This window comes from Paramisgurnus dabryanus, chromosome 10 (genome assembly GCF_030506205.2).
Source record: "Paramisgurnus dabryanus chromosome 10, PD_genome_1.1, whole genome shotgun sequence".
Taxonomy (NCBI): Eukaryota; Metazoa; Chordata; class Actinopteri; order Cypriniformes; family Cobitidae; genus Paramisgurnus; species Paramisgurnus dabryanus.
The window spans coordinates 25,408,017-25,433,230 of NC_133346.1; the positions used below are offsets into that span (position 1 = coordinate 25,408,017).

The 25,214-nt window shown below is 34.8% G+C and overlaps 3 protein-coding genes across 5 annotated transcripts in view; all 3 read right to left on the reverse strand.

Annotated features, from left to right (window-relative positions):
* The window catches only part of snx30 (sorting nexin family member 30), a 31,089-nt gene extending 13,366 nt beyond the window's left edge, over nucleotides 1-17,723 (reverse strand). The window contains exons 1-3 of the mRNA XM_065240595.1: nucleotides 17,477-17,723; nucleotides 13,041-13,229; nucleotides 12,518-12,628 (exon numbers count right to left, since the gene is read on the reverse strand). Of these exons, the coding sequence (XP_065096667.1) occupies nucleotides 12,518-12,628; nucleotides 13,041-13,229; nucleotides 17,477-17,617 (441 nt within the window). The 5' untranslated portion in view covers nucleotides 17,618-17,723. The remainder of the gene's footprint in view (nucleotides 1-12,517; nucleotides 12,629-13,040; nucleotides 13,230-17,476) is intronic.
* Nucleotides 17,724-19,354: 1,631 nt separating this feature from the next.
* Nucleotides 19,355-21,333, reverse strand: lyrm7 (LYR motif containing 7). Its single transcript, XM_065240619.1, has 5 exons — nucleotides 20,891-21,333; nucleotides 20,638-20,710; nucleotides 20,099-20,169; nucleotides 19,917-19,998; nucleotides 19,355-19,829 (listed from the first exon to the last, which is right to left on the reverse strand). Exons 1-5 carry the CDS (start codon nucleotides 21,005-21,007, stop codon nucleotides 19,759-19,761), a joined length of 414 nt encoding a protein of 137 aa, XP_065096691.1. The 5' UTR covers nucleotides 21,008-21,333; the 3' UTR covers nucleotides 19,355-19,758.
* Nucleotides 21,334-21,471: 138 nt separating this feature from the next.
* mat2al (methionine adenosyltransferase II, alpha-like) lies at nucleotides 21,472-24,991 on the reverse strand. 3 transcript variants are annotated; one of them, XM_065240598.2, is made up of 10 exons: nucleotides 24,907-24,991; nucleotides 24,544-24,759; nucleotides 24,032-24,109; nucleotides 23,745-23,867; nucleotides 23,363-23,541; nucleotides 23,141-23,284; nucleotides 22,822-23,040; nucleotides 22,531-22,713; nucleotides 22,265-22,398; nucleotides 21,472-21,659 (listed from the first exon to the last, which is right to left on the reverse strand). In XM_065240598.2, the coding sequence occupies exons 2-10, from the start codon at nucleotides 24,617-24,619 to the stop codon at nucleotides 21,557-21,559; spliced, it is 1,239 nt and encodes a 412-aa protein (XP_065096670.1). In that variant the 5' UTR covers nucleotides 24,620-24,759; nucleotides 24,907-24,991; the 3' UTR covers nucleotides 21,472-21,556. The 3 variants fall into 3 exon arrangements, with proteins under 3 accessions (XP_065096670.1, XP_065096669.1, XP_065096671.1); XM_065240597.2 differs by lacking the exon at nucleotides 24,907-24,991 and having other exon boundaries at nucleotides 24,544-24,888; XM_065240599.2 differs by lacking the exon at nucleotides 24,907-24,991 and having other exon boundaries at nucleotides 23,429-23,541; nucleotides 24,544-24,886.
* Nucleotides 24,992-25,214: the final 223 nt, after the last annotated feature.

Below are 25,214 nucleotides of genomic sequence, written 5' to 3' on the forward strand. Positions count from 1 at the left end.
CACATGAAACGCAGTTCTCTGTGTCTGCCTGTGATTTATGTGCTGTCGGAAGAGAAGCGTTACACTGGTGCCCTGACTCGTGCATCACAAAGATATGCATGACGCAGATCGCCGTGTGGTTGCTGAAACGTCAAGAAGACTTGATGAATAGTACCTTGATTGGTTGTTCCATTTACATTCTGAACAGTATTTATTGAGTTAAGTAAAACATTTGAATTTTTTATTCAATTTGAACTTTGGATTCATTTTGAATTTTTGATTCAATTTGAACTTTGGATTCATTTTGAATTTTGGATTCAGTTCAATCCGTGTATCGTTCGTTCAAATTAAAAACAAAAATGATAAAACGAATAACGACTTGTTTTTCGATTTTTTTTTTATTGTACATTCAGATCAAAAATACAAAATATGAATAACGGGATTAGGACAAATTTAAATTTTTTAATTTTTATTTTATACCTTAGCAGACATATGCCAATTAAATCATTTTAAACAGATCAAGTACTATTGTGGTAACAGATTACAGACATTTTAATAAGGTTGTGCATATGACAGAGCAATCATGCATTCTACAGTCCGACTCTTGTAAATTTAAGAAATATATAAATATTAAAAATATTTATATAAATAAAAATATAAATAAAAATGTACCTTACATTGGACAGGAACGGGCGGTCTGGGCTGTGTTTCCTGGTAAAATTTAACTTAGCACTTAAGAGCGCTTTCTACGAGCTACTTAATGAACGTTAGTTATTCTTTCACTTGCATTTCCCAAAAATGCACTTAAATATAACCCACGCAGCAGTGGCTGTTTGTTTGTCAAGTGCAGAAATGTCGCTTACTCTTAATTGTAGCACACGCTTGTTAAAAGTGTAGCCGAATGATCTTCACCCAATGTGCATGTCATAATATTGATAATAATATTGTTTGATGTTGTTCAATGAGTGCGTTTACATGCACAGAATAAGCAGATAACTATCAAAAATCTGCTTATTATAGAAAACTGTTTTCATGCGTTTACATGCAAATCAATAAACCGGCTATGCAGACAACTGCGTTTACATGGGACTTGAAGAATTATCAGTTTTCTCGCAGGCAGTGACGTCACCACCTATAGTACACAATAGTCGATCAAAAAGTCAACGACATATCTGTCTTAAGCTGTACTGTTGTATCTCTCCTCGTGTCTGCAGAACCTATAAATGTAACTGGAGCTTTTATTTTCACAGTTTCTCTGCCAACTGCTTTAGTCGAGCGGAGACTTTTATGCGTTACCTTGCGCTTACTTCTGTGTGTGACGTTTATCTTTCATACGCGGAGACATGCGCACATGGACAAAACCGTGAGAAAGCGTGTTAAGGTGTTTACATGCCATGCGAAATCGGCGTAATGAGCAAAAAACTACCTGTGCCGATCGGTTTTTGCATACGCTGTTTATGGGCTTTCCCCGATTAAAGAAAACCGCTTTACGCGTTTACATGACCCCACGTGTTATCAGTTTATTAAGCATAATTAGCGTAAGACTGTGCATGTAAACGCACTCAATGACTATTTGCACGTTTTAATAATTTATGCCATGTGAAATCTTCTTTTCCATATTTAATTAGGACTCATACCATTGTGAATTGCCTTTTGACGTTTATATTATTACTTATTTTTGCCATCATTGCTATATTAATATCTAATAAATAATTTTAAACAGAACAAGTATTGTGGTAACAGATACAGCCCTTTTATTAAGGGCTTAAATAGCACTGTGCTCCCATGTAAGATCTCATTTGCTTACAGTCAGAGTTTTGAATTTTATTTATTTTTATTATTATTTATTAGGGACACACACACCTATGGTTTAAAATAGAGTTTTGCGCCGCATTGTTTTTTTGGTCCCCCACCCACTTAAAATTCACTCTGTTTCACCGCGTAGAATGCTTTTTCCAACCATTTTTTCCTAAGAGATCTGTCACTTATTACTAGCAAAATATGAATGAAGGGAAAACGTAGGTTTGTATCTAGTGCTATGTAAAAAAAAACTTATGACTGAACTAGCTATTTAACCGACATTTAGCCTATAAAGAATGTTCCTATAAAGACACGTTTTAGCGTAGGCTATCGCATTCAAAAACCGACAACGGTGGCTGAATGCGCTCTCTTTTAAAGGAATAGTCTACTCTTTTGCCATATCAAACTATGTTATTACCTCAACTTAGACGATTTAATTCATATCTATCTTTTTTCAATGCGTGCACTGTACAGCGCGTCATGAATGTGTTATTATTTAGCCTAGACCCATTCATTCCTATGGTACCAAACAGGGAAGCCACCAAACACTTCTGTGATTTCCCTATTTAAAGACTGTTACATGAGGAGTTATACTAGTAAGTATGGTGCCACAAAATAAAACTTTTTTTTGGTATCATAGGAATGAATGGTGCTAGGCTAAATGCTAACACATTCATAACGCGCTGTAAAGTGCACGCATTGAAAAAAGATAGGTATGTATTAATTAGTCTAGGTTGAGGTAATAACATAGTTATTGTCTAGTCAAAGTTTCCAGGATTATTTACATACACTTGAAGCAATAAAGCCGGCACTAGACAATCTCGAATAGATTATTGGTTAGTGTCAGCAAGTATACAATCCTTAGATGTCTCTGTCAATATACTTCCTTCTCCTCTTAGTGACCATAAGGCCTGTTCTTATTTCTATTAACTTTAGCACTTCTTGAAAGGCTATGGGTAAAAGTCTATACTGGAAACTTAACAGTTCATTGTTGCAGTATGAAAATATTAAAACAGATGTTAAAAATCTTATTTTATGTTATTGGAATAAGGCATTATCAGAAAAGAAATATTGTAGTAACTGGGAATTTTTAAAATTTGAGATAGCCAAATACTTAAGAAAACAGGGAAGTTTAATAGCAAAAGCAAGACGTCTTAATGAGGACAATGTTATTTCAAGATTAGCTGCTATTTCTTCAAAGTTAAGTTTAGATGAAGATGAACAAGCTGAATTGGTCACCCTACAACTGGAACTAGACAATTTATATCAGAATAAGGCAGAAGGAGCGTTTATTAAGTCACGGAGGCGATGGTTGGAAAAGGGAGAACAAAACTCAGCATATTTTTTTGGTTTAGAAAAATGTAATTTCAGAAATAATGTAATTCAGCAGCTTAAAATAGACGGAGCCATTACAGATGATCAGAGAAAAATTTCAGCATTTTGCACTGAATTCTATAGAAACTTATACTCATCCAAATTCTGTGAGCATTCTGCCTCTATGCTCCTGAATTCCATTTCTGAAATTAAGACCATTGACCCCTTACAAAAGGAACACTGTGATAGTTCAATTACTACTGATGAGGTTTTAAATGCTATCACACATATTAAAATTAATAAATCCCCGGGAGTTGATGGCCTAACGGCCGAATTTTATAAAACCTTCTCTGACTTCCTTTCTTAAAGAGGTTTATATAGAAGCTATAGAAAACCAAATTCTCCCACCTACATTAACTCAGGGATTAATAACGTTGATTCCAAAACCAAAAAAAGACATTGATACTAGACAACTGGAGACCAATTTCTTTATTAAATAATGATTATAAGATACTTGCGTTAATTTTTGCTAATAGAACAAAGACATTTATAGACCCTCTTATAGATGAGGCACAATCTGGCTTTCTAAAGAAACTACATATTTCAAATAATAAGACTAGTGTTAGACTTATTGGATTACTCTCATCTAAGTACTGATGATGGATTTATTCTTTTTCTGGACTTCTATAAGGCCTTTGATACAATAGAGCATAACTTTATTTTTAAATCGTTAGAAAAATTTGGAAACTTTTTCTGTAAAGCTATACAAACAATGTATAAGAATGCAAATAGCTCTATTGAACTTAAAGATGGATCTTCCTCTAGATTTTATTTAAAACGTGGAATTGGACAAGGCTGTCCTATTTCCCCTTATCTTTTTTGTTATGTACTCAGATTATGAATATTTATATTAGGTCAAGCCACATCAAAGGTATATCTATTGCTGGTAGAAATATAACAATATCCCAATTAGCTGACGATACAGCACTTTTTTTGAAAGATCATCATCAGGTTCAAATTGCTCTTAATGTAGTAGAGGCCTTCTCTAAAGCCTTGGGTCTTTGTTTAAATCTAACTAAATGTGAATTATTACCCATAAAAGACTGTAATTTACAATTGGTGACTAATATTCTAGTGAAACAATCTGTGACATATTTGGGGATTGTTATTTCAAAAGATCAAAATTCCAGATGTAATATAAATTTTGACCCCATTCTAAAAAAGACTAAAGCAAAGTTAAATCACTGGCTATTAAGAGATTTATCCCTAAAAGGTAGAGTCCTGTTAAGTAAAGCTGAAGGACTGTCTAGATTAGTTTATGCTGCCACTTCACTTAATGTTTCAAAGGAGCTATGTAAAGCAATTGATACTGCTTTGATTAATTTTCTTTGGAGAAACAAGACGCATTATATTAGGAAATCTATAATAATGAACACTTATGAATCAGGTGGGTTGAACTTTCTTGATTTTTCTACCCTAAATAATGTTTTTAAAATAAATTGGATTAGAAATTTCTTCTTAAACCCTGATTCTTTATGGAATTTTATACCAAACTTTGTTTTCTCAGAAGTAGGTGATTTCTCTTAGCTTGCAATTATAAGATTGAAAACATACCTCTGAAATTATCTTGCTTCCATAAACAAATGTTACTGGCCTGGTCCCTCCTATACAAACATAATTTTTCACCCCATAGGTATTTAATCTGGAACAATTACAATATTTTATTTAAAAATAAATCTTTGTTTTTTGAAAAATGGTTCTCAGCAGGTATACTGCAAGTAAATCAATTATTCAATCAAGAGGGCATGTTGTTAACTTACTCTGAATTTCTTGCTACTCATAGAATTCCAGTGACACCAAAGGAATATTCTATAGTAATGGACGCAATTCCTACAGGAGCGCTAATGTTATTCAAGGCTAATTGTCAAAACAGCAATGTGCCCCTTCCTTTTTTGATGTTTTTGACACTTCAATAGGACAACTTCTCTTTAAGCCTGATATTGTTAATGTCAATAGAATTACTCGTTCTTTGCTGCAGCAAGACATTGGCCCTCATTTATCATTCTTGCGTAGTAACGGGCGTATATGTTGGCGTAAGATTATGCTTACAGTCCTCTCACCGCCTGATTTATGAAGCTGTGCGTACCCCTGAAATTCAGGTGTAAGCAATATCTGCCCTTCATAAATGCCGCGGCTGAAAACGATCGTCATTAGAATAACACGCACATATAAATTCAAGTCTCCACCTCACCCACGCCCTCATTTTACGACATTGACACATGGAAGACGGCAAAGACGAGAAACCAGGGAAGTGGAAAGAAACAAAATTTTTTATTTGGGAGTTTAAAGAGCGGGATTAAAGACACATTAATAATTGCATGACGTTTTGTAATATTTGTATTATTATTTTTTATTATTAAAGATGCTTCATTGATATTTAGAAGAATAATTATTTATTATTATTATTATTATTTACTGTTGCCTACATCTAAATTATATGTCTGCTTAATGGTTCGGTTAAGTTTTTTTAAAATAATATTTTAAAATGATGTAGTAACTTTTGTAGTGTGTTTTTCTGTATTTACATACAGTTGTTTGTTAGCTAAGATCCAGTTTGATACGGAGCTCCGGATATAATTCAAATTAACAATTTGTTTCCACGACATCCACATGTTTTACTAGACTAATTCATAATTTGAAGTAATAATAATTGTAATAGTAATTACGAAATATTATAATAATTAATTCCAAGGAACAAACTGTTGAATATTGGGAACGAATTTTATATTTATGGCCATACTTTAAACTAAATAAGAAAAAGAAGTGTCCATATGTAGCATAAAAGATAATTCGTGGCCATGATTTTGTCCGCATGTCATCATGATCGGATTTATGGCTCCATTCAACACAAGCATTTTACCTTATTCATGTGTAGCTATTTATTTATCATCGAATGGTATGTAACTAGCTTACCTTTTGATGCATTATTACCATGTTTTCTTTCAATGTGCAGCTTCAGATTCCAGGATGAATATTTGCTGACTTTTACAGTCTCTCCGCACTTCTTTTCAATGTTTTCTTCCTGTTCAATCTTAACTTTGATTTTTACTTTACATTTATGTAGAAGGCTTGAATTCCATAACTTATTGCTAGACGTTTTTACAGATTCTCGAACTAGCAAATTATTAAAGGGCGTTCTGGGTTCAACGAGCGGTGCTGAGCGAGCAGAATTTTTAGAGAAGCGCTTTGATGGTAATATTACCGCACCGCTCAAGGCTCCGCTCCGATCCGCTCACATGCTTTGCCCTGAAACGTCAGGTAAAGCGCCCAGGCTCTCAACTGAAGGAATATGCCTACAAATCAAATGCTTCGGTAAAGTCTCACAAATTAAACATTGAAGTACATGTTGCATAAAAATAAACACTGAAGTTTATAATTACTATGTTTTTGTTTTTCTACAGTGGGCCATAATATATCATATATTTTCGTTTGTCAGTTCGTTTTGGGGTGTTAGGAAGTGTTTGCGCATTTCTGCACTAACTCAAAATGTGCGTACACCACCTCCTGAGCAGGCGTAGGATTTGAGCGTGCCGTACGCCAACGTCCATATTGATAAATCTCAAAGTCACCGTGGTTTTGGGTGTACGCCAGGTGTACGCTGGAAATTTGGTGTACGTACTTTTGATAAATGAGGGCCATTGTCACCACTCCAAATTGTGTATTTTACTGGAATAGATTGGTGGAAGGTCTAGAATGGAAGACCATTTGGAATTTACCAAACAAATTTTTATTAGTGAATAAAGTAAAGGAAATTACATTCAAAATATTACACAGATACTATCCTGTGAATACATTTCTTATTAAATTCAAAAAGGATATTGATCTAAACTGTTCATTTTGTAATACAGTAGAAGAAACTTTATTTCATTTCTTTTGGCACTGCTCTCATGTAAGAAACTTATGGAAAGATGTATCTAGATTTATAATTGAACATATCGACCCCACCTTTTCTCTATACTTAGAAAATGTTTTATTTGGTATTACGAAGATTCCCTCCAATAAAAGGAAAGAATATTTTATCATTAACTTTATTTTAATTTATGCAAAGTTTTATATTCATAAATGCAAATACCGTAAAGATAAACCTTTATTTTTGGTTCTTGAAAAAGAAATTAAAATGTATATAAAGACAATTATTTTCTCAAGTAATAAGAAAGCAATTAAAACATATGCAATATGTGAATCTTTTAATATTTTTGTATAACTCCTCATTTACCTCCCCCTGGCTTTATATATGTTTACTGTTCAATGTATTGTTGTGTTATTTTGTTTGTCTGCCTTGATCTTATGTAATTTGAATTCATTAATAAAAAAAATAAATAAAAAATAGACCCAAGTGAGCAGTAGAGCCTTTAAAATTACATTATGCAATAATAATTGGTTCAAATAAAGTATTAAACAACATTACATTAACAAACACATTACATTTGTGTCCTATAAATAAAAAGCATTATGTATATATTAGGGATGTCAATTTATGCAATTTCCCATATTCGATGATCATTTAAATTAACGATCAATCAATCGAATAATCGTTAAAAGTAATAGTGCAATAAGCCTTCACTGCAGTGGCATATAGCCAATGACATAAAAGTGTGCATAAAAACGACAGCTTCCTCACGTGAATTAAAAGATTTTATTTTGTCTAAATAACATGCTAGTGGGATTGTAAAATGAGTCAATGTAGTTGTTGTTTTGATAAAATCATCAATTTAAACTTATCTCGTAATGAAATATAATGACTAATAGACACAGTGTATAACTCCGCCTCACATGGGCACTCTGCAACAGACGCATGAAAATCCATGTCAAAATAACAGTTTTATTATCATCAAGTGTTATTTATCAAGTTGTTTACCTCGCTTTCCGAGTCGTTGATACACTGTTTGTAATTATATCCAAGAAGCACACGAAGGGCACTTTTCTCGTCGTCACCTCAGCTTAGACGTACTTTCAACAAAGATGCTTATATTACGGAGATGGCAACCCTCCATTAGAAAACATGCAGCGCCTCAGCCAGTCAATAATGATAATCAATGATATATGTTGCGGGCATTCAGGGTGTAACGACAGTCAGTTACAGTTTACATTTGACAGTTTCTTGCCATAATTTAAGATGACATTTTAATCTGTTCATTAAAAACGGCTTCTGGTCTCCTTCTCTGTATATAGCAGTGTTGCTATGCTAATCTTGCAGGCTTCTCTGAAGAGGGTCTTTGCTTTCAGTATCCTAAACGTAATTGCATTTTCTGCGTCGGACCCTCTCAGATCCACTGCGGATGTAATTTCGTTGCGTTGGCAGCCAGCCAGCCTCGTCTTGCATGACGTTAAAAAGCACATGCGTGGATTTGGCATTGAGCATCGTTGTGATCATAGCTAGTAGTTTAACTTTTGCGCGCTCGCTTAATTTTTTTTCTCCGACTGCATGTGTTTTGCACAGGCGCCGCACACACGTGCATGATCTTGTTTTTCAACAATCGTTAAGTTTTATCGAGTAAATTCTTATCGACAATTAATCGAAGATCGATTAATTGTTAACATTCCTAGTATATATTATAACAAATGCCTGTAGGGGGCGATAGTGGACGCGTCTTGCGGACACTATCTTCACTTTCACTTTAGACAAAGAGGAACGCTTATATTTACCCAAACAATGTTTAAACCCATTTGCATATTTAATATATGTCCATTTCTTTACAATAGAAATGATACAGTCACTGTCATTTTTGAGCAAGAACATGCAGACATTAAATCATGAACTCTGAGTGAGGGTTTAATCTGCTGAGACTTAATAACAGACACTAACACTGATAACAGACAAACACAACGCGTCTCAGACTTCACACGAGTTCACAAATGAACATTATTGGAAACCCAAAAAAAAGCAAACGCTGTAAGAGACAAATATAATGCATGCACTGTAAAAGGTTCAAACAGAAAGCTGTATCCTCCGGAGGTCGCATATACAGGCTGCATACGTCAGCAAGGTTTATTTCAGTTAATTATCTGAGCATTACATTCGCAAGTCGTGAGCATATTACAACAAGTTGTGATTAACTAAATAATTAGTAAACTTTATATTTGTTAATATTCTCTAATAAGACGGTCTTTATGAAGTAAATGCAGTTTACAAATGCGACCTCTGAAGGATGCAGTATTTTATTTGAGAAACGGCCCGCATTTCACCTTCACAAGAAATCTCATGAGACAAATTTAATCTCGCGAGACACATTTAATCTCGCGAGATCTTGTCACACAAGATCTCGTCACACCCTACTTGGAACTCCAATCGAGATGGTACGAAAAAAAGTATCGGGTACTACGTACTGCACCCATGGAAAAGCTCCCAAAAGTAAGCTGACCAGACACAAACTGAACCAAACCATGGGGTACTATGCAATGGAAAAGCACCATAAGATTGTTATTCACGCCGGCACGAATGACACCAGACTCCGCCAGTCAGAGATCACCAAAGATACTATTAAAGATGTGTGTGAAATTGCAAAAACATGCTCTGGTTCCCTCCCCGCCTACCAGGGTGATGAGACTTATAGTAGATGATTGTTACTTCATTGCTGGATGTCAAAGTGGTGCCCACAGCATAACAGAGTTTATAGACAATTGGAAGCATTTCTGGGGGAAACCTGACCTGCTTAAGAGAGATGGCCTCCATCCGTCCCAGGAAGGAAGTGCTATACTCTCTAGAAATCTGACCAATAGTTTTACTTGTGATATTGTCTGACTATCCTGGGCCCAGGTCAGGAAACAGAGAGATCGGCTTAACTGTTAGCTGCCTTGACTTGTCAAGATCACATATATACCAGCAAATAGAGTTTATTTTACCAGAGTATCAACAAATTTCGACTTTGTCTGTTTCTCGAACAAACAAATACAGAGCACCGTTTACCTCGTCTCGTACAAATCTTGTTAATATAAAATTAGAAAACAATAAATTGACGGATGAAACTCAAATGGTAAAATTCGACCTTCTTAATATTAGATCGCTTACCAATAAAGAACCTATTATCTATGAAATAATTACAGACCAAAACTTGGATGTGCTCTGCTTAACAGAAACCTGGCTTAAAGCAGATGATTACATTAGTTTAAATGAATCTACCCCACAAGACTATTATTATAAGCACGAACCTTGCTTAAAGGGGAGAGGGTGTGGTGTAGCTACAATCTACAATAAATTATTCAAAGTAAACCTTAAATCTGAACTAAAATTGAATTCATTTAAATAATGTTAAATATGGAAATAACTGGTGTTAACAACAAACAGCTTTCATCATCCTAGATACTATCTACAGACCCCCAGGTCACCACAGAGACTTTAAAGAAATTGCAGATTTCCTGTCTAAGCTAGTAGTCACTGTAGATAAATCTCTTATCGTTGGGGACTTAAATATCCACGTTGATAACTCAAAAGATGCATTAGGACTAGCGTTTATAGATGTTCTAAATTCTCTCGGTATTAAACAAAATGTGTCAGGGCCCACGCATACCCGTAAACACATATTAGGCTTAATTCTGTCACTTGGAATCAATATTAATGACCTGGTTTAGATATCTGTATATAACCAATCGCTTTAATTTTGTTTATGTAAATGAGGAAGAGTCATATCACTCCCCGGTTAAATACGGCATACCGCAGGGATCTGTTTTAGGTCCTATCCTGTTCTCGTTATATATGTTACCTTTAGGAGACATCATCAGGAAATATAACACAAGTTTTCACTGCTATGCGAATGATACCCAGCTTTACATCTCCTCTCATCCTAGCGAAACATACCAGTTCTGTAAACTAACAGACTGTATTAGCGATATAAGTGACTGGATGGCACATAACTTCCTTATGCTAAACTTTTTCCCAATTGGTTCGTTCCGAACAGAAACAGTATTTTAACGTTTCCGGTTTTCGCTTCAACCCTAAAGTTGACGTTCCTGAACCGGTTTGAACAAATAAATAAAGTTCCCCAACCGGTTAATAACATTCCATGTCAGCTGTGGGACATACAAATAAGTAGGCTGATCATTAGGACATTAAACTTAATTAAACTTTAAATGCATACAGCATTAAAATTAGTCTACATAATTTTCCTTAAGTCTCTATCTTGTCATCAAACATTAAAAAAGGCTACATTATGTAAGCGGCATAACTGTAATTCTGACGTGCCTACATTTAAACACTTAAACACGCGCACACACAGAGACGGAGGACGAATGCCAAACGCCGCATCGGGAAGAAGATGCAGCATAAACAGTCGCTCAACATAAAGTGAAAATGATGTTGTTTTTCAGTGCTTTATTTGCCAAATGTATTTTATACATCAAGAGTTCTGATGTTTGAAGGGCAAAGGGATAATCACGTTTGATTGGAGTTGGACCAGACCCATTCAACCGGATGTGCGTCTGTGCGTACAAAAAAGTGTTTACTTTAGCGCCTTTTTGCGGTTAAAATGTTTAAAATCACTTAAGTGTTAACATTTGCAAGCCTGAAATACGTGCAAATGATCAACCCAAATGACCCTATTTAAATTTGCGTATTAATCCGCGATTCACATGCGAGCCGAACCATGGGGGGTGATCTGTACGGATCACGGATCAACTGCGATGTGTAACTGCGTTACACCACTAATTAGTATTAAAAAACAAACCTCTTGAGATACTTGGTAGCCTACAATATTTACATCTTATGATTGAAAATTTGAGACTTGAGCTTGAGTAGGCTACTTGCTGGTGGCAAGCTTCTCATTTCTCTGATGAGTCAACGACGACCGGAAGTGAACTTCGCCGAATCATATTGCACAGAAATCTTTTCAAAGAACTGAAAAAATAACGGTATTAACCGGTTACCATTATTTTCAATAAACGCTTCTGTTTCGGAACAAATATTTTTGCAAAATTTCTGGTTTCATTTCTGTTCCTCGCAAATCATAAAAAGTTTCTGGTTTTCGTTTTCGTTCCTTGAACCGGTTCAAAGCCTTGCTCTTAACTATCTCTAGAGTATCACAAGTGTCTAAAGGTCACACAGATCCTTTTCCTACTTAGCCCCTAAGCTCTGAAATTATTTGCCGATTTGTCCGAGAATCAGACACAGTCAATTACTTTAAGTCTAAACTTAAGACTTTTCTCTTTAACAAACCATTCACATAACTTGTCTAGTAAATGTATTTATCTCGCAATAGTTAGCCTGTACGGAAAAAAGCATTCACATAACTCGTCTGAAAACATCTGTTTTTATCACAGGGTAAACTCTTGACACAGGATACCAACATGATAATGTAGTGATACTGTAAAGTGTAAATATGTCAGCTTTGACTGTGGTTGTGAGAGCAGTGCAGGGTCTTTCTCTACCTACTGGAATAAGGTGGGTGGGTTGACTGTCCTCCAGCTTGTTCCTCAGCCAGTCAAAGTCCTGGTAGCGTCGTCTTACTGAGTATTCGGGCAGGTCGAACTCTGTTCTTGTGGTCTTTAGGTCACACAGAAGTACAAACAAGTCAAACAGTTTGGCAGTAACTCACTTACCAGTAATAATGTTGTAAAAACATTCATCAGGGATTACTTTTGAGTTGTCTGTTACTGCTTTTAGGACTTTCAAAAACATGGAACCATTGGATTTGCATTTTATGAATTACCAAGGACCATGATTTAAGCTAATTTTTGATAAACTAACGCTTTTAAGTTACCAGTTAAGGATCCTCGTGTATAAAACTTTGCTTAGGATTACATCTTAAAAGTATGCATATGCAAAAAAGGCACATTTGGGCAAATGAAAATTTTTGTGCACAAATTATTTCACATGAAAAACTTAAGCTGGCCTAAATGTGCACATCGTTTTCTTTATAAATCCATGATGTCAAATCCATCCACTGCCAGCTGACCTTTGTACACACTCTGTAGGTGATATAGGTCTCCATAGTGGACACGTGTTTTTTTGGGTCATCTACAGTCACAAACAAGTCACGTGTCTCTCCATCCAAATCATCATCTAGCTGAAGTCGGTTTAACAGTGAAGAAGAGGAAGCAGGGCTTGATGTGTCAACTGGGGTCCCATTGGGTAAGCTCAGGTCCTAGGAAACAGCAAAATAATTCATGAGTAAAACATTCATATCCATGCACAGAAATGAAAATTAACATAATTAACATTACGTTTAAAAATGTACACACACAAATTCCTCAAGATTACAAAAAATATGATTAAACTTCCGGGGCTCTAAACAAGTTCAAATCATTTCTTCTAGGATTCTTAAAGCGCAACTAAACCCCTGGTCAGAGCCTGACTCCACCCACTGGCAATATTCGAAAAATTCAAGAAAAACGGGCAGATCCCAACGGAGATGGAGGGGACGAACTAACTGTGTGGAGAGATCGTAACAAGGGCGTGGTGAGCTAGAACCTGCTTATGTCACAATGCATTTTTTGGACCCAACATCCAAAAGGAAAATTCAACTGCAGTAGCCACAGTTCAACCTGAAGAGGGCAGCACTCAGATGTTTTCACACCATATATTGTAGTATTGAAACACTTTATATCCAAATGTAAAAAAAACTTACTAAAATCAATGAACAGCACTAATAAAGCCCCATTCTTAAAGATATTTAACTAAAAAAGTTGGTTTAGGGTTTAGTTACGCTTTAAGTTATTGTATTTGAATAGGTTAAAATATGTTAAATAGCTATTTTCAAAAGCCCAAATGTCAGAATAAAAATAGCGCATTTACCATGTACAGGGTTCAACACAAAAAAAAAACAGTGTTTCAGGTTTTCACTTGCCCTCCCAAAATTTTCACCGGCTCCACCAAAAAAATACTTCAGTGTCACATTTTTAAAACAATAATTTAAAAGTCAAATATAATTGTATACATATACATTTTATTCATTATTTGTTAAGACAACTGGCAATTTTAAATGCAAACACTGTTTCTGAAATTGCACAACACTCAACAGGGTCAATAGTTCCAGGGCTGTCAGCTTTTCTCATGACCCTCGAGGTTTTGTTTACGGTAGTTGCTTGTTCCAACAAAAAAGGCTGCTGACTTATCTGCTTTACCTGAAAATTGATGGAAAACTGTGCAAAACATTGCATTGTTTCTTTCGTTGTGTTCTACCCAAGTAAATGTCTGCTTTCAAGAAATTTTTGTTTGGCCTTGCAATTAGAGGGTGCTGCCTAGGGGTGTAACGATTAACCGTGCAAATGCGCGTATTCTCAATGAATGAATTAGAATGAATTACGGTGAAATCCAGGCACATCCGAACGCCAGGGGGCGCTCTTGTGCAGAAACTCCCTTTGTGCCACAGAAGTAGCATTAAGAACGCTATTCCAGGAAATGTCTACAGGAATATTTATATCACTGTTCTTCAAATTGTTTCAGGTATTTTCATGATAATATAGAATATTTTAAATGATTTGGTTTAACGAGTGTTGCTTTTTTAAATGCACGTTATAAACGACTCCAACTCGTTATGATTTTAGATTGATAAGGACTTCCTACTGACCAAATGCCGTAGTATACGCACAAGGTGTGCATTAAACAAAGAATCGCAGCCTTGCGATTCAGAATCGATTTCAGACAAGCATTTTTAATGGGACACACGGTTGAATCGTTACATCCCTAGTGCTGCCACCATCTTTTCTCTTTCCCTGCCATTGAAGAGTTATCTCATCAATTTAGAGAAAGCACTTACCTTGACAATGATGCTTTATTGACTAGTTTTTACAGTAATCTATATTTCCGCTATTATCCAGTAGGTGGTGATCTTCCCCAATTTATAAAAACTGAAGCATCAACTAATTCAACAACATTTAAAACTCCATTTAAAACTATGTTTTGATCATCATTTTGAATCTGATCTCTAACAAATGTCCTTCACAAAAATGCTATTTTTTCAGCTTTTCAGCTCAAAATTTGTGACAAGATGAAAAACACTATTTTCTGTTACAAACTTTTTCATAGAATCTTTAGGTTATTATAACATTAAAAATTTAAATCCATTATTTGAATTTCAAAGATTTATTATAAAAGCGATTATTTTTTCGCAAAATGCAATAAATCCGTGAGATTTTTTTCAAAGTGCTATAAATCTATTGAATCAATATATAAATGTGCATTCATCTTTGCCATGTTATATAATTATTTTGTTGACTAGTGGTATATACTGATAAAAAAACATTAATGTCATTAATCAAAACACTTACTTTGTCATATTAAGAACACATTCAGGCCGATGCAATGATTGGACAAATATTTTATGTCCCTTCCCCTTCCACAGATGCGCTGCTGTGTTAATGGTACCGTACTGGACAACTAGTTGTCTGTGAAGTCACCTGTCACTCTCTGTCAACGTGTTATGGTACAGATAAAATGCGGTGTAGAATTGTTTCGTAACGTTATACACAGTCTTCAGATACCAGGCAGCTGTGTGCTGTAATATATTTTATCGGATATTTTATAAGCATTCAATATTTACATGCGTTTATATTTTTTTATATATTATTAAAGTTAATATATTAAATCTAGATATGCAGCCCAAGTTTACAGGCATATTGTGGGAATAAAATATGGCCTTTACTTGAATTGCTCAGCCATGCTGTTGTCAATCCTGAACATTTGAAAGTATGAATGACACTAAAGTTCTTTTCTTACTATAACCAACTGCTACAGATAACATCAAGAGGCATATCTAGAAAGGGATGCATTTGGACAAGTGTCTGAATGTCACTAAAAATAGATTAAAACAAGATCAATGCCTATATAATATTAATATAATCTTGAGTTGATAATATATACCAGCATTCTACACATTTTACAGAAATAAAACAAACATAATATGGCAGCAACTATAAAAAAAATGTACAGACTAAAATGAGCAATAGCAGTCCAGTATTGCTAAAGACGAGTCTCTTGTGTCATGTACAAAATCACAATAAACAATACACTCAGCAGCTCAGTGGCTTGTACCAAACCGAACAACACTGATCTTTTGTGTGCAACTGTTTCGTAATGGAACCGAGCCATAATAACACGCGGTTCATACTAATATCCTAGTATCCTACTGCATCATACAATATTTTCATATATTATAATCTGAAGCTAAGTTTACTGTCATTTCACCTAGGATTATTGAATGCACCAGATTCTTAATGTCTACCAATAGGTCAGTAGTACACCTTAGTGATGCCGGGTCAATGTATAAACAACTCGGCCGACGTTTTCAAGTAACCCACCTGCAATTTGGACGACAAAAAAAATATTGTACCCGACCCGCTTCCTGGCCTGCATTTTTTAAACCGCAGGCACTCGCTTATTTTGGATCAACCAATCACTGAAACACATACCATTTACTCACCCTCATGGCATCCCAGATATATATGACTTCCTTTATTTAGTAAGGTATATTATTATGATTTTATATTAAAATGTTGTCATATTATCCTCTTATTTGTTACTAAAAATGGCAATACACATTAAAGTAATCCAAAAATGTAACTGTAAACCAGCAGATCCTGAGCGATTTTAAGATATCATTGTGCCACCAGGTCTCAGATCTGCTTGTTTATGTTTCAAATAAGTTTAAAATTTGAATTGTTATCTCTCATAAATTTGGTTTCTCTTCAGAACACATTTATTTACCACCATGGAGTCATTTGGATTAGTTCAATGATGGATGGATGTGCTTTTTTGGAGCTTCGCATTTTGAATATTATATAAGAACATCATATAAGACAGCATTTTCATATAAAATTAAGTTCACCTGAAGAAAGGGGGTCCAAAGCATCTGTAATACCATAAGTGTGTGTAAAAAGAATTATTGTTTTGGGTGAACTATTCCTTTAAATTTAAGACAATCAAACAAAATATTTAAAAGGATGGAAATATTATTTCACTCTGAAATAAGACCATAAAAGTAACTTATGACTCCAAATTGTATAAATCCCAGCGTTTACATGATGTTACATCAAACAACCATGACAACACTATCGTACAATGTTTTGAAATGTATTTTTCTTATATTCTATCAATAACATTAATCTGTTCACTTAACTGCTTGTGGATTGGTAAAAACATTTTAACTCAGTAAAGCAGGTTAGTTTATGAAAAACGATGTGCGTTCAGCAGAGATTAACTCACTAGTAGTAGTCCATCTTTATTTACGGTCTATTCATAAGCTATATACTTTGCATAGGATTTCTGAACATCAACTCTGCAAAGCATCTGTTGTGCCCCAAACCGCTGCACGAACCCTTGATGTCTGTCAAGTGATTTCAGCTATCCCTAGGGTGCCCGTTATGTTTTGTAATTCAGCCCTGACAGACTCACCTTCTCTCCAGTGCTGTTAGTGTTCAATATATCAGGGCTGCAGCTGCGCACTGCCTCCTCCGCGGACAGCGGGTGACTGATGTCCTGAAGAGATTTCTGCCCGGATGAGGGCAGTGATCGAGGGGTGCCACCGGTACTCATCGCGCTGATGGCGATTATTCGCGCAGGTGTTTGATTTCACTGGCTGCCGTGCAAACTGAAGCTGCAAACATTTGTCAGCTGACCGTCAACGCGCAGCCGCAGAAACACAGCGGTCAGCTGACTCTTATCAAAGACGCGCACTTCCGGAACACAAACATTTCACATTAAAAGTTGTAACTTTAGGTATGCGTTTTTGTGTTTCACTGAAACTAGTTAAATACGAGGATTTGAACACATTAGCTGTACAATTATAACATCTGTAATAACCACTGAACCTACACTAAGAAGAGTACATATCATATAACTTACAAAGGAAAAAATAAAAACAATTATGAAAATGCATTTACATTTAGGCATTTGTCTAATGCCAAATGCATGGTTTGATAAAATGTCTAATTGTTTCTTTGGGATATATAAAGGGAATCGGCAAATTACAAAATTATTAAGGCAAACTCTGGTTTACACTCTACAAGTGTACACAGTAGGTGGCGATAATGCACCCTAACGTTGGAGCTTCCCGCCCCTAAAAGAAGAAGAACATTGGCGTCCATGGCATGTGGAGAGCAGCACGCTTACACGAGGTATGTTACAGAAAGGAAAATAACATTTATATCGAAAAAGCGATTTACGGATGTGTGTGTTTTTTTATTGGTTGTCCTTTAATACATTTAGACGAATTATGCTCGTTAAATGTAGGTTTATATTTGAAGATTAAATGCTGTCTATGACTGACCCTGTGATTAAACACACTACCCATCTGACCCTGAGAGGGGCAGGATTATTTTATCTTATATGAGGGTCAATCTATTATGTTCACGAATTTTATTTTACCTAAGTGTTGTTGTAGTCATAGTTGTATACATTTTCTTTCTTTTCAGCCAAAGACACGAGTTTAGGATGCACGTGTGGACGAGGGATCATCCCAGTTTGTTGGATTTACAAGTATCATAGTTTGGGTTATTAAATATGTATTCATGAAATTCATAGTTTTAATTGATTGTTACAATAAACTAAATAAATTACAATAAAATCTATCGTTTGTGTTTTAAATAACATTGTAACTTGTGGTTAAAATTTCATGGGTTGATACTGGTTAAAAGGTCTGGAAACCCTAAAGTTAAAATGTCTCACCATGTACACGTGGACTGTCTTTTGTAAAGTTTTCAGCTTGGGGAAGACGCGTGCAAGGTTTTTTCGTAAGTTGTCCTCTAGTGGTTGGGGCTGAAACAAATACCTAAATAATATCTGTATGTCTGCAACCAAAAAATAAACTGGAAAATATCTAACATACAGTCATAAAAATAATACATTTTGTTATTAACACAACTTAACCACAATCTTTAAAGGGATAGTTCACCCAAAAATTTAAATTCTGTCATTTACTCACCCTAATGTTTTTACAAACCGGTATAATTTTTTTGTTCTGATGAACACAAAGGAAGATATTTTGATAAATGTTTGTAACCAATCTGTTTGTGGGCCCCATTTACTTGCATAGTAGAATAAAGAATACTATGCAAGTAAATGGGGTCCACAAACAGATTTAGTTTTCAAAATATCTTCCTTTGTATTCATCAGAACAACAAAATGTATACAGATTTGTAACAACATTAGGTGAATAAATGATGACAGAATTTTTTTGGGTGAACTATCCCTTTAATATTGTTTTTTTTTTAAATAAGGTTGAGTAACTTAAACAGTTGAACAATTTACTTTTACAAATACAGTAGAAACACATTATGTAAAGACCCATAGATTTTATTTTTGCCATCTTTATTCATGAAGTAGAAGTTTATAGCAAGTCATGTATTTCACTATTTGGTACTAAATAGTTTTTACACCCAACCTCATTGGAGTTTCTACTCATTGTAACATGTTAAAAAAAATACTTTCTATTGAGGCAACTACTTTCTGCATTGCTTCCTGTTTTGTCTCACCAAAGGCAAATATAATAAGAGTCAAACAAATGTGAGATCTGTATTATTCATTAAATATTATGCCAAGTGAATACTATTTACAGTGTACAGTAGATGAAGGGTCCTTAATTTAATACATTTACATCAAGTTAACTGTTATCTTCGGTAAAAGTGTTAATACACCAAGCAAAGTGGAATGGGGGAAAAAACAGACAATTATTCAGGTTATGTCTTTTTTCTGGGTTTATCACAGTAAGGTACATTTTCTAGCAGGAGACTCTCCCTTGGCCGTAACACTATGAATAAAACATATAAGCAACAATTATAAGGCAAATTCAATAATCATGCTTTTAAAAATTTGTAGTTACATACAAAATACTTACAGACTTTATTTTCCTCTATATGTTCTGCTTGTATTACATTTTCACGAAGGATTGTCTCAACTGCTTGGGCCATTTTAAGCATCTAATGGAAAAGTAAATCTTGTGATCCCACCTACATCTCTGAAGATGGTAAGATGTTGCTATTTATGATGAGATAATGCTTACATGGTCATGCGACTTACCTCTTTAATATTTTCATCAGCTGTTTCATTTTTGTTTCTTTTGAATCCTTCATTGATTTGTAACCTAGCAGCTTTACAGTCAACAAAAAAAAAACTTGTATTAGACAATAACTAAGAAGTTAAACCGTTTTTACAAACATTTTAATGGGAAATTTGAATGTAAAGTAAGAACATAAACAGTACACATTAGGCAAACATTAACTGTATAATTCAGGGGAAAAATGAACTGAAGAATGGATATATTTACATTTAGATTCTTTAGAGTAGCCTCTCTGTATAATGTCCCTACTGAAAAGACCAGTTAAAAGTAGCTTTAGGAAGACCAGCTACTTCCATAAGCCCAGCTTTGCCAAACTGACCAAGATTCCAGCCTGATCAAGCTGAAGGGGCAAATGGTCTTCCAGCCAAAAGTGTCCGTGTCCATACACCCTATAAAACCAGCCACCCCGCTTATAATGGTTTTAGCTAAGCTTTTCAGTAAGGGCATAATTTCTGGCACACAGTGGATGTTAAAAGGTCACTTAAATATTAACTGATACCTGTCAATGCTCTGCTATCATCTTTAAATACATCTTTTCGTGTTTTGTGCAAATCTTTGAACACCCGGAGCACCTATGACAAATAAAAAAGTCAAATATAAATAACAATTGTTGTATAATGAAATGCCGTTTTGTTTTCATTCTTAATTAATGTCAACCTCATCTTGAGGAAGTTTGTATGTTAATAAAAACCGGAAAAGTAGTTGTTAACTAAATACACATGCAGAAAAAAACAAATCCAGAAGATAATCACCTTCATGCGTGTCCCCATCCTGCGCGTCTTATTCGTCAAATGTTTATTATCATATAGCTGTACACAGCACCACCAGCTGGACCGGAGGTGCAGAGCTTTTATTTCAGAAACTACCATAAATGTTGTGTATGTCAACTTGAGGTGCTACAAAATACATTTATTGCTACCACTAGTATATCTAATATATACCGTCATGTGAAAATAAGGTAAATATACAACCTGAACTACACAACATGGTACACTGTGATTATATACTTAACAAAAACTAGGCTGAAATGGATGTGGAAAAAAAACAATGTACCCTTAATGCCTTTATATGAATTAACAAGGTAGCATTCAGGTGCTGCTAATCAAATGGGCCTTAATTCATTATCACAGTTATTATTTAATGCAGTTATAAAATATATAATTTCTTCCATTAAAAAAAAACAACAAATCCAACTCAAATCTAATTTCTATTCATTCATATAACAGGTGATCTATGATCATTTGATTTATTTAAAAAAAGATATCTATTTTTTAAGAAATTCTTGTATTCAAAAAACCATAGGCTACTTTTGAAATAATGACAGTATTAAATTAAAAAACATAACAATTTCATTTATTTAATTATATGAATATTCTCAAATTGTTATGATGTTCTAATTCTTTGTTATGTTAACTATTTCAGAAGATCAGTTTTTTGGGCTTTTCCCAAGGAAATTCCCCTCGACCAAAGTGTCCGTAGCAGGCTGTTTTCTGGTAGATTGGTTTCTTCAAATCAAGTTCCCTGTAAGATTTAATTGAATTTAAAACATTTTACAGATTAGTTTTACACAATTTCATTTTCTTTTTATTTGCAGAACAGGAAGCTATAAATACTTTTCTTACTTACTCTTGAATGATTTATAAAAAATTATAAGGAAGATACTCTCAGGAAAATTTCACCCCAAATTTTTTTCATCATTTACTTGCCCTCATGTTCCTCTAAACCTGTATGAGTTTCTTTATTCTGTAGAACACCAAAGAATATATTATGATAAGTGATGGTAAGCACACAGTTGATGGTACACATTGACTTCCATAGCATTTGTTTCTCCTACTATGGAAGTCATTTAATTATGTTAATCATGTGGTTATCATCATTCAGACTTCTTTTGGGTTCAACAAAAGAAACTCATACAGGTGTAGGACAACATGAGGGTGAGTAAATAATGACAGAATTTTCATTTTTGGGTGAACTATCGCTTTAAAGTGAATCGTATTGTGCTGTCGTTGTATTAAATCCAGCCAAAAACTGGATTTTCGTTAAAAACATCTAACTTTTTGACTGCTTTCCATTAAAAAATGTTCAATTAAATGTTTTCAATTAAAACGTGAAAAAAATTCACTTACCTGACGATGACCCCGGGCCTCAGGTCAAAATTATTCTTAACAATCTCTAAAAGCTCGTCCTCATCTCTTGTCGACGTTCCATAATGAAAAATCGAGACTGATAAAGGGTGACTAATACCAATAGCATATGAGATCTATAAGAAAACACATTTTAACAATAGAAATATAAACAAAAGCATAAAAACAAAGCCGTGAATAATTTAATTTAGTCTGTCAAATTCAAATAGTTTACATAAATACTTACTTTAATAAATAATCAGTCTTACCTGGACCAAAACTCTCCGACACAGTTTGGCTTTGACAAGTGATTTGGCCACCCAGCGGGCAGCATAAGCACCAGAGCGATCCACTTTGGAGTAATCTTTACCAGAGAATGCACCACCACCATGTCCACCCCAGCCACCATAGGTGTCCACAATAATCTTTCTTCCTGTGAGACCAGCATCACTCTGAAAAATATATGCGCTGACTAAACAAAAAACTAATAACAAAATAATCTGATATTGAAATTAATAACTAATTAATTATTCATCAACTCATCTGAAAAAAGTCCTTACTTGTGGACCACCACAAAGGAACTTTCCACTAGGCAAGAGGTGATAAACTGTCTTGTCATCCAGGTATTTGTCCGGGATGACGGCCTTCACTACTTTCTCCATCAGATTTTGACGGATTTCGGCCAGCGTGATGTCAGGTGTGTGCTGAACGGAGATAACCAGGGTATGAATGCGGAGAGGCTCCATAGCACCCATGTTGTCACGATATTCCACTGTTACCTATGCAGTTGCAGTGCACTTGTTAATAATTAAAAACATCAGTATCTAGTGTGTTTCCAGCCCGGTTAACAGAGATATTTATATTGAATGAACCTTTCACCTGTGTCTTTGAATCGGGGAGAATCCAAGGACAAACTCCAGTCTTTGAAAGCTCCTTCATTTTGGCATTCAGTTTGTGAGCTAATATGATGGTGAGAGGCATACACTCTTCTGTTTCATCAGTGGCATAGCCAAACATTAAACCCTGTTGAGAAATTACATACATCATCTCATTTTTGCACATTTTTAGAGATAAAATGAAATATCTAATAAAAATCCTAACCTGTATAAAGAAAGCTGGATTTTTGTAACAAGTAAACAAAAAAAATGTAACGCAGACTATTATGACCTGATCACCAGCACCAATGTCTTCCATATCTCTGCCTTCAAACACACACTCACTAATTTCAACACACTGTGGCTGCAGTGCCACAAGCACATTGCAGGTCTTGTAGTCAAAACCTTGAGAGATGACAGGAAATAAACATTGTTTTATTATGTTTTCTGTTCCATTTATGACCTTATTGCACTAACCTACTGTAGGTAAACATAGTACAGCTAAGGCGTGCTGAAAGTACAGATATCTACCAACATCTGGAAAAGACTATTTGGATTTAAGTATTAATAAAGCTAAACGTACATTCTGACATATACACAGATGTTACCTTTGGACGAGTCATCATATCCAATACTCTTGATAGAGTCTCTAACCACTTTCTGAAGATTAACAACAGCCTTTGATGTCACTTCACCACACAAAAGGATCATGCCAGTCTTTGCCACACATTCTGTTTCAGAAATTGTTTATATAAATGGGAGTTTATTGAAAGGATGCCAAACCAAACACTGTTATTAAACTGAATTAGACATTCACACATTTTTTTATTCAAGCACTTGTAAATAAACAAAATTCTGCCTTTAAGCATTTTAAATATCACAAATGTTATCATACCACATGCCACTTTGGAGTCAGGGTCTTGTGCCAGATAAGCATCCAGTACAGCATCACTGATCTGATCACACATTTTATCTGTTGTTAAAACAGACATCATTGAATGATCAGTTTGGGTTTGTTTCATCCCTTAGAAAATTTGATTTGCACAGGTGCCACACATCATTTTAAACAAACAGGTAAATCCAAAACAAAGGCATTACTTAATTAGAAAAATAAAATTATATGAGCATGAGGTTTCCGGTAACCTATTCTAAATATCACCATTTTGCCAATGGTTGCAACCATTAACCTCACTGAACTAAAATCACATTATTGGGGCATGTACAGACACGTCTAATAAAAAAGGACCATTATAAAACATGCATTTGCGTTAACAATTACATTGTTATTATCACACGCTGTTGACATTAAAACAACATTGTAACAATGAAATGTTATTTGTCAATTTAATCTGTCTACTTATAGTAATAGTTGGTCATGCATTAAAGCAATGTTTAATACTGACTCACCTGTATGTCCTTCCCCAACAGACTCAGATGTGAAAAGAAAAGTTTTTCCAGATTTATTATAACCAGACGGATTCATCTTGAACGCGAAGCCAACAAAAACTACTTAAAAATCAACAAATTCAGCCTCTAGGGTTCATAAGTCTAAAGTGTGAAGAACTTCAATGGGCGTGGCCTTAGAACGATTACAGTCTTTGCTTTAGCCATTGACAGACGAATCTAGAAACAAATATAGATCTTTAAAACAATAATCACTATGGAATAAAAAGTGAATTCAATGGAAAAACAGGAAATCGCGTTATATTGTTGCGGTATTTTAAAGTGGCCGCTAGAGGCACAGAATGAAATTACTAGCTATTATAGTACCTGCAAAGACCTGAGGTTGGGCGTGTACAAAGCATAAATATAAGAAAAAATATAAATAGAATATAAGACCGCCCATTAAGCGCTTTTGTCCAATATTATCCCTATTTATTTGGTCAGTTGCTGTTATAAACAACAACGGTTACGTTTACCACCAATTCCAGTTATTTTCAATCTACAAGTAAAAGGCGTTATCTCTAGTTACTTAAAATCTTCATAAGTGTGTTGTAAAACGTTATTAAATCGGTTCATGTATTAGGGAAACGACTACTGAACAGCAAACATATTTGGAAGTGCCATTGGACCAAAAA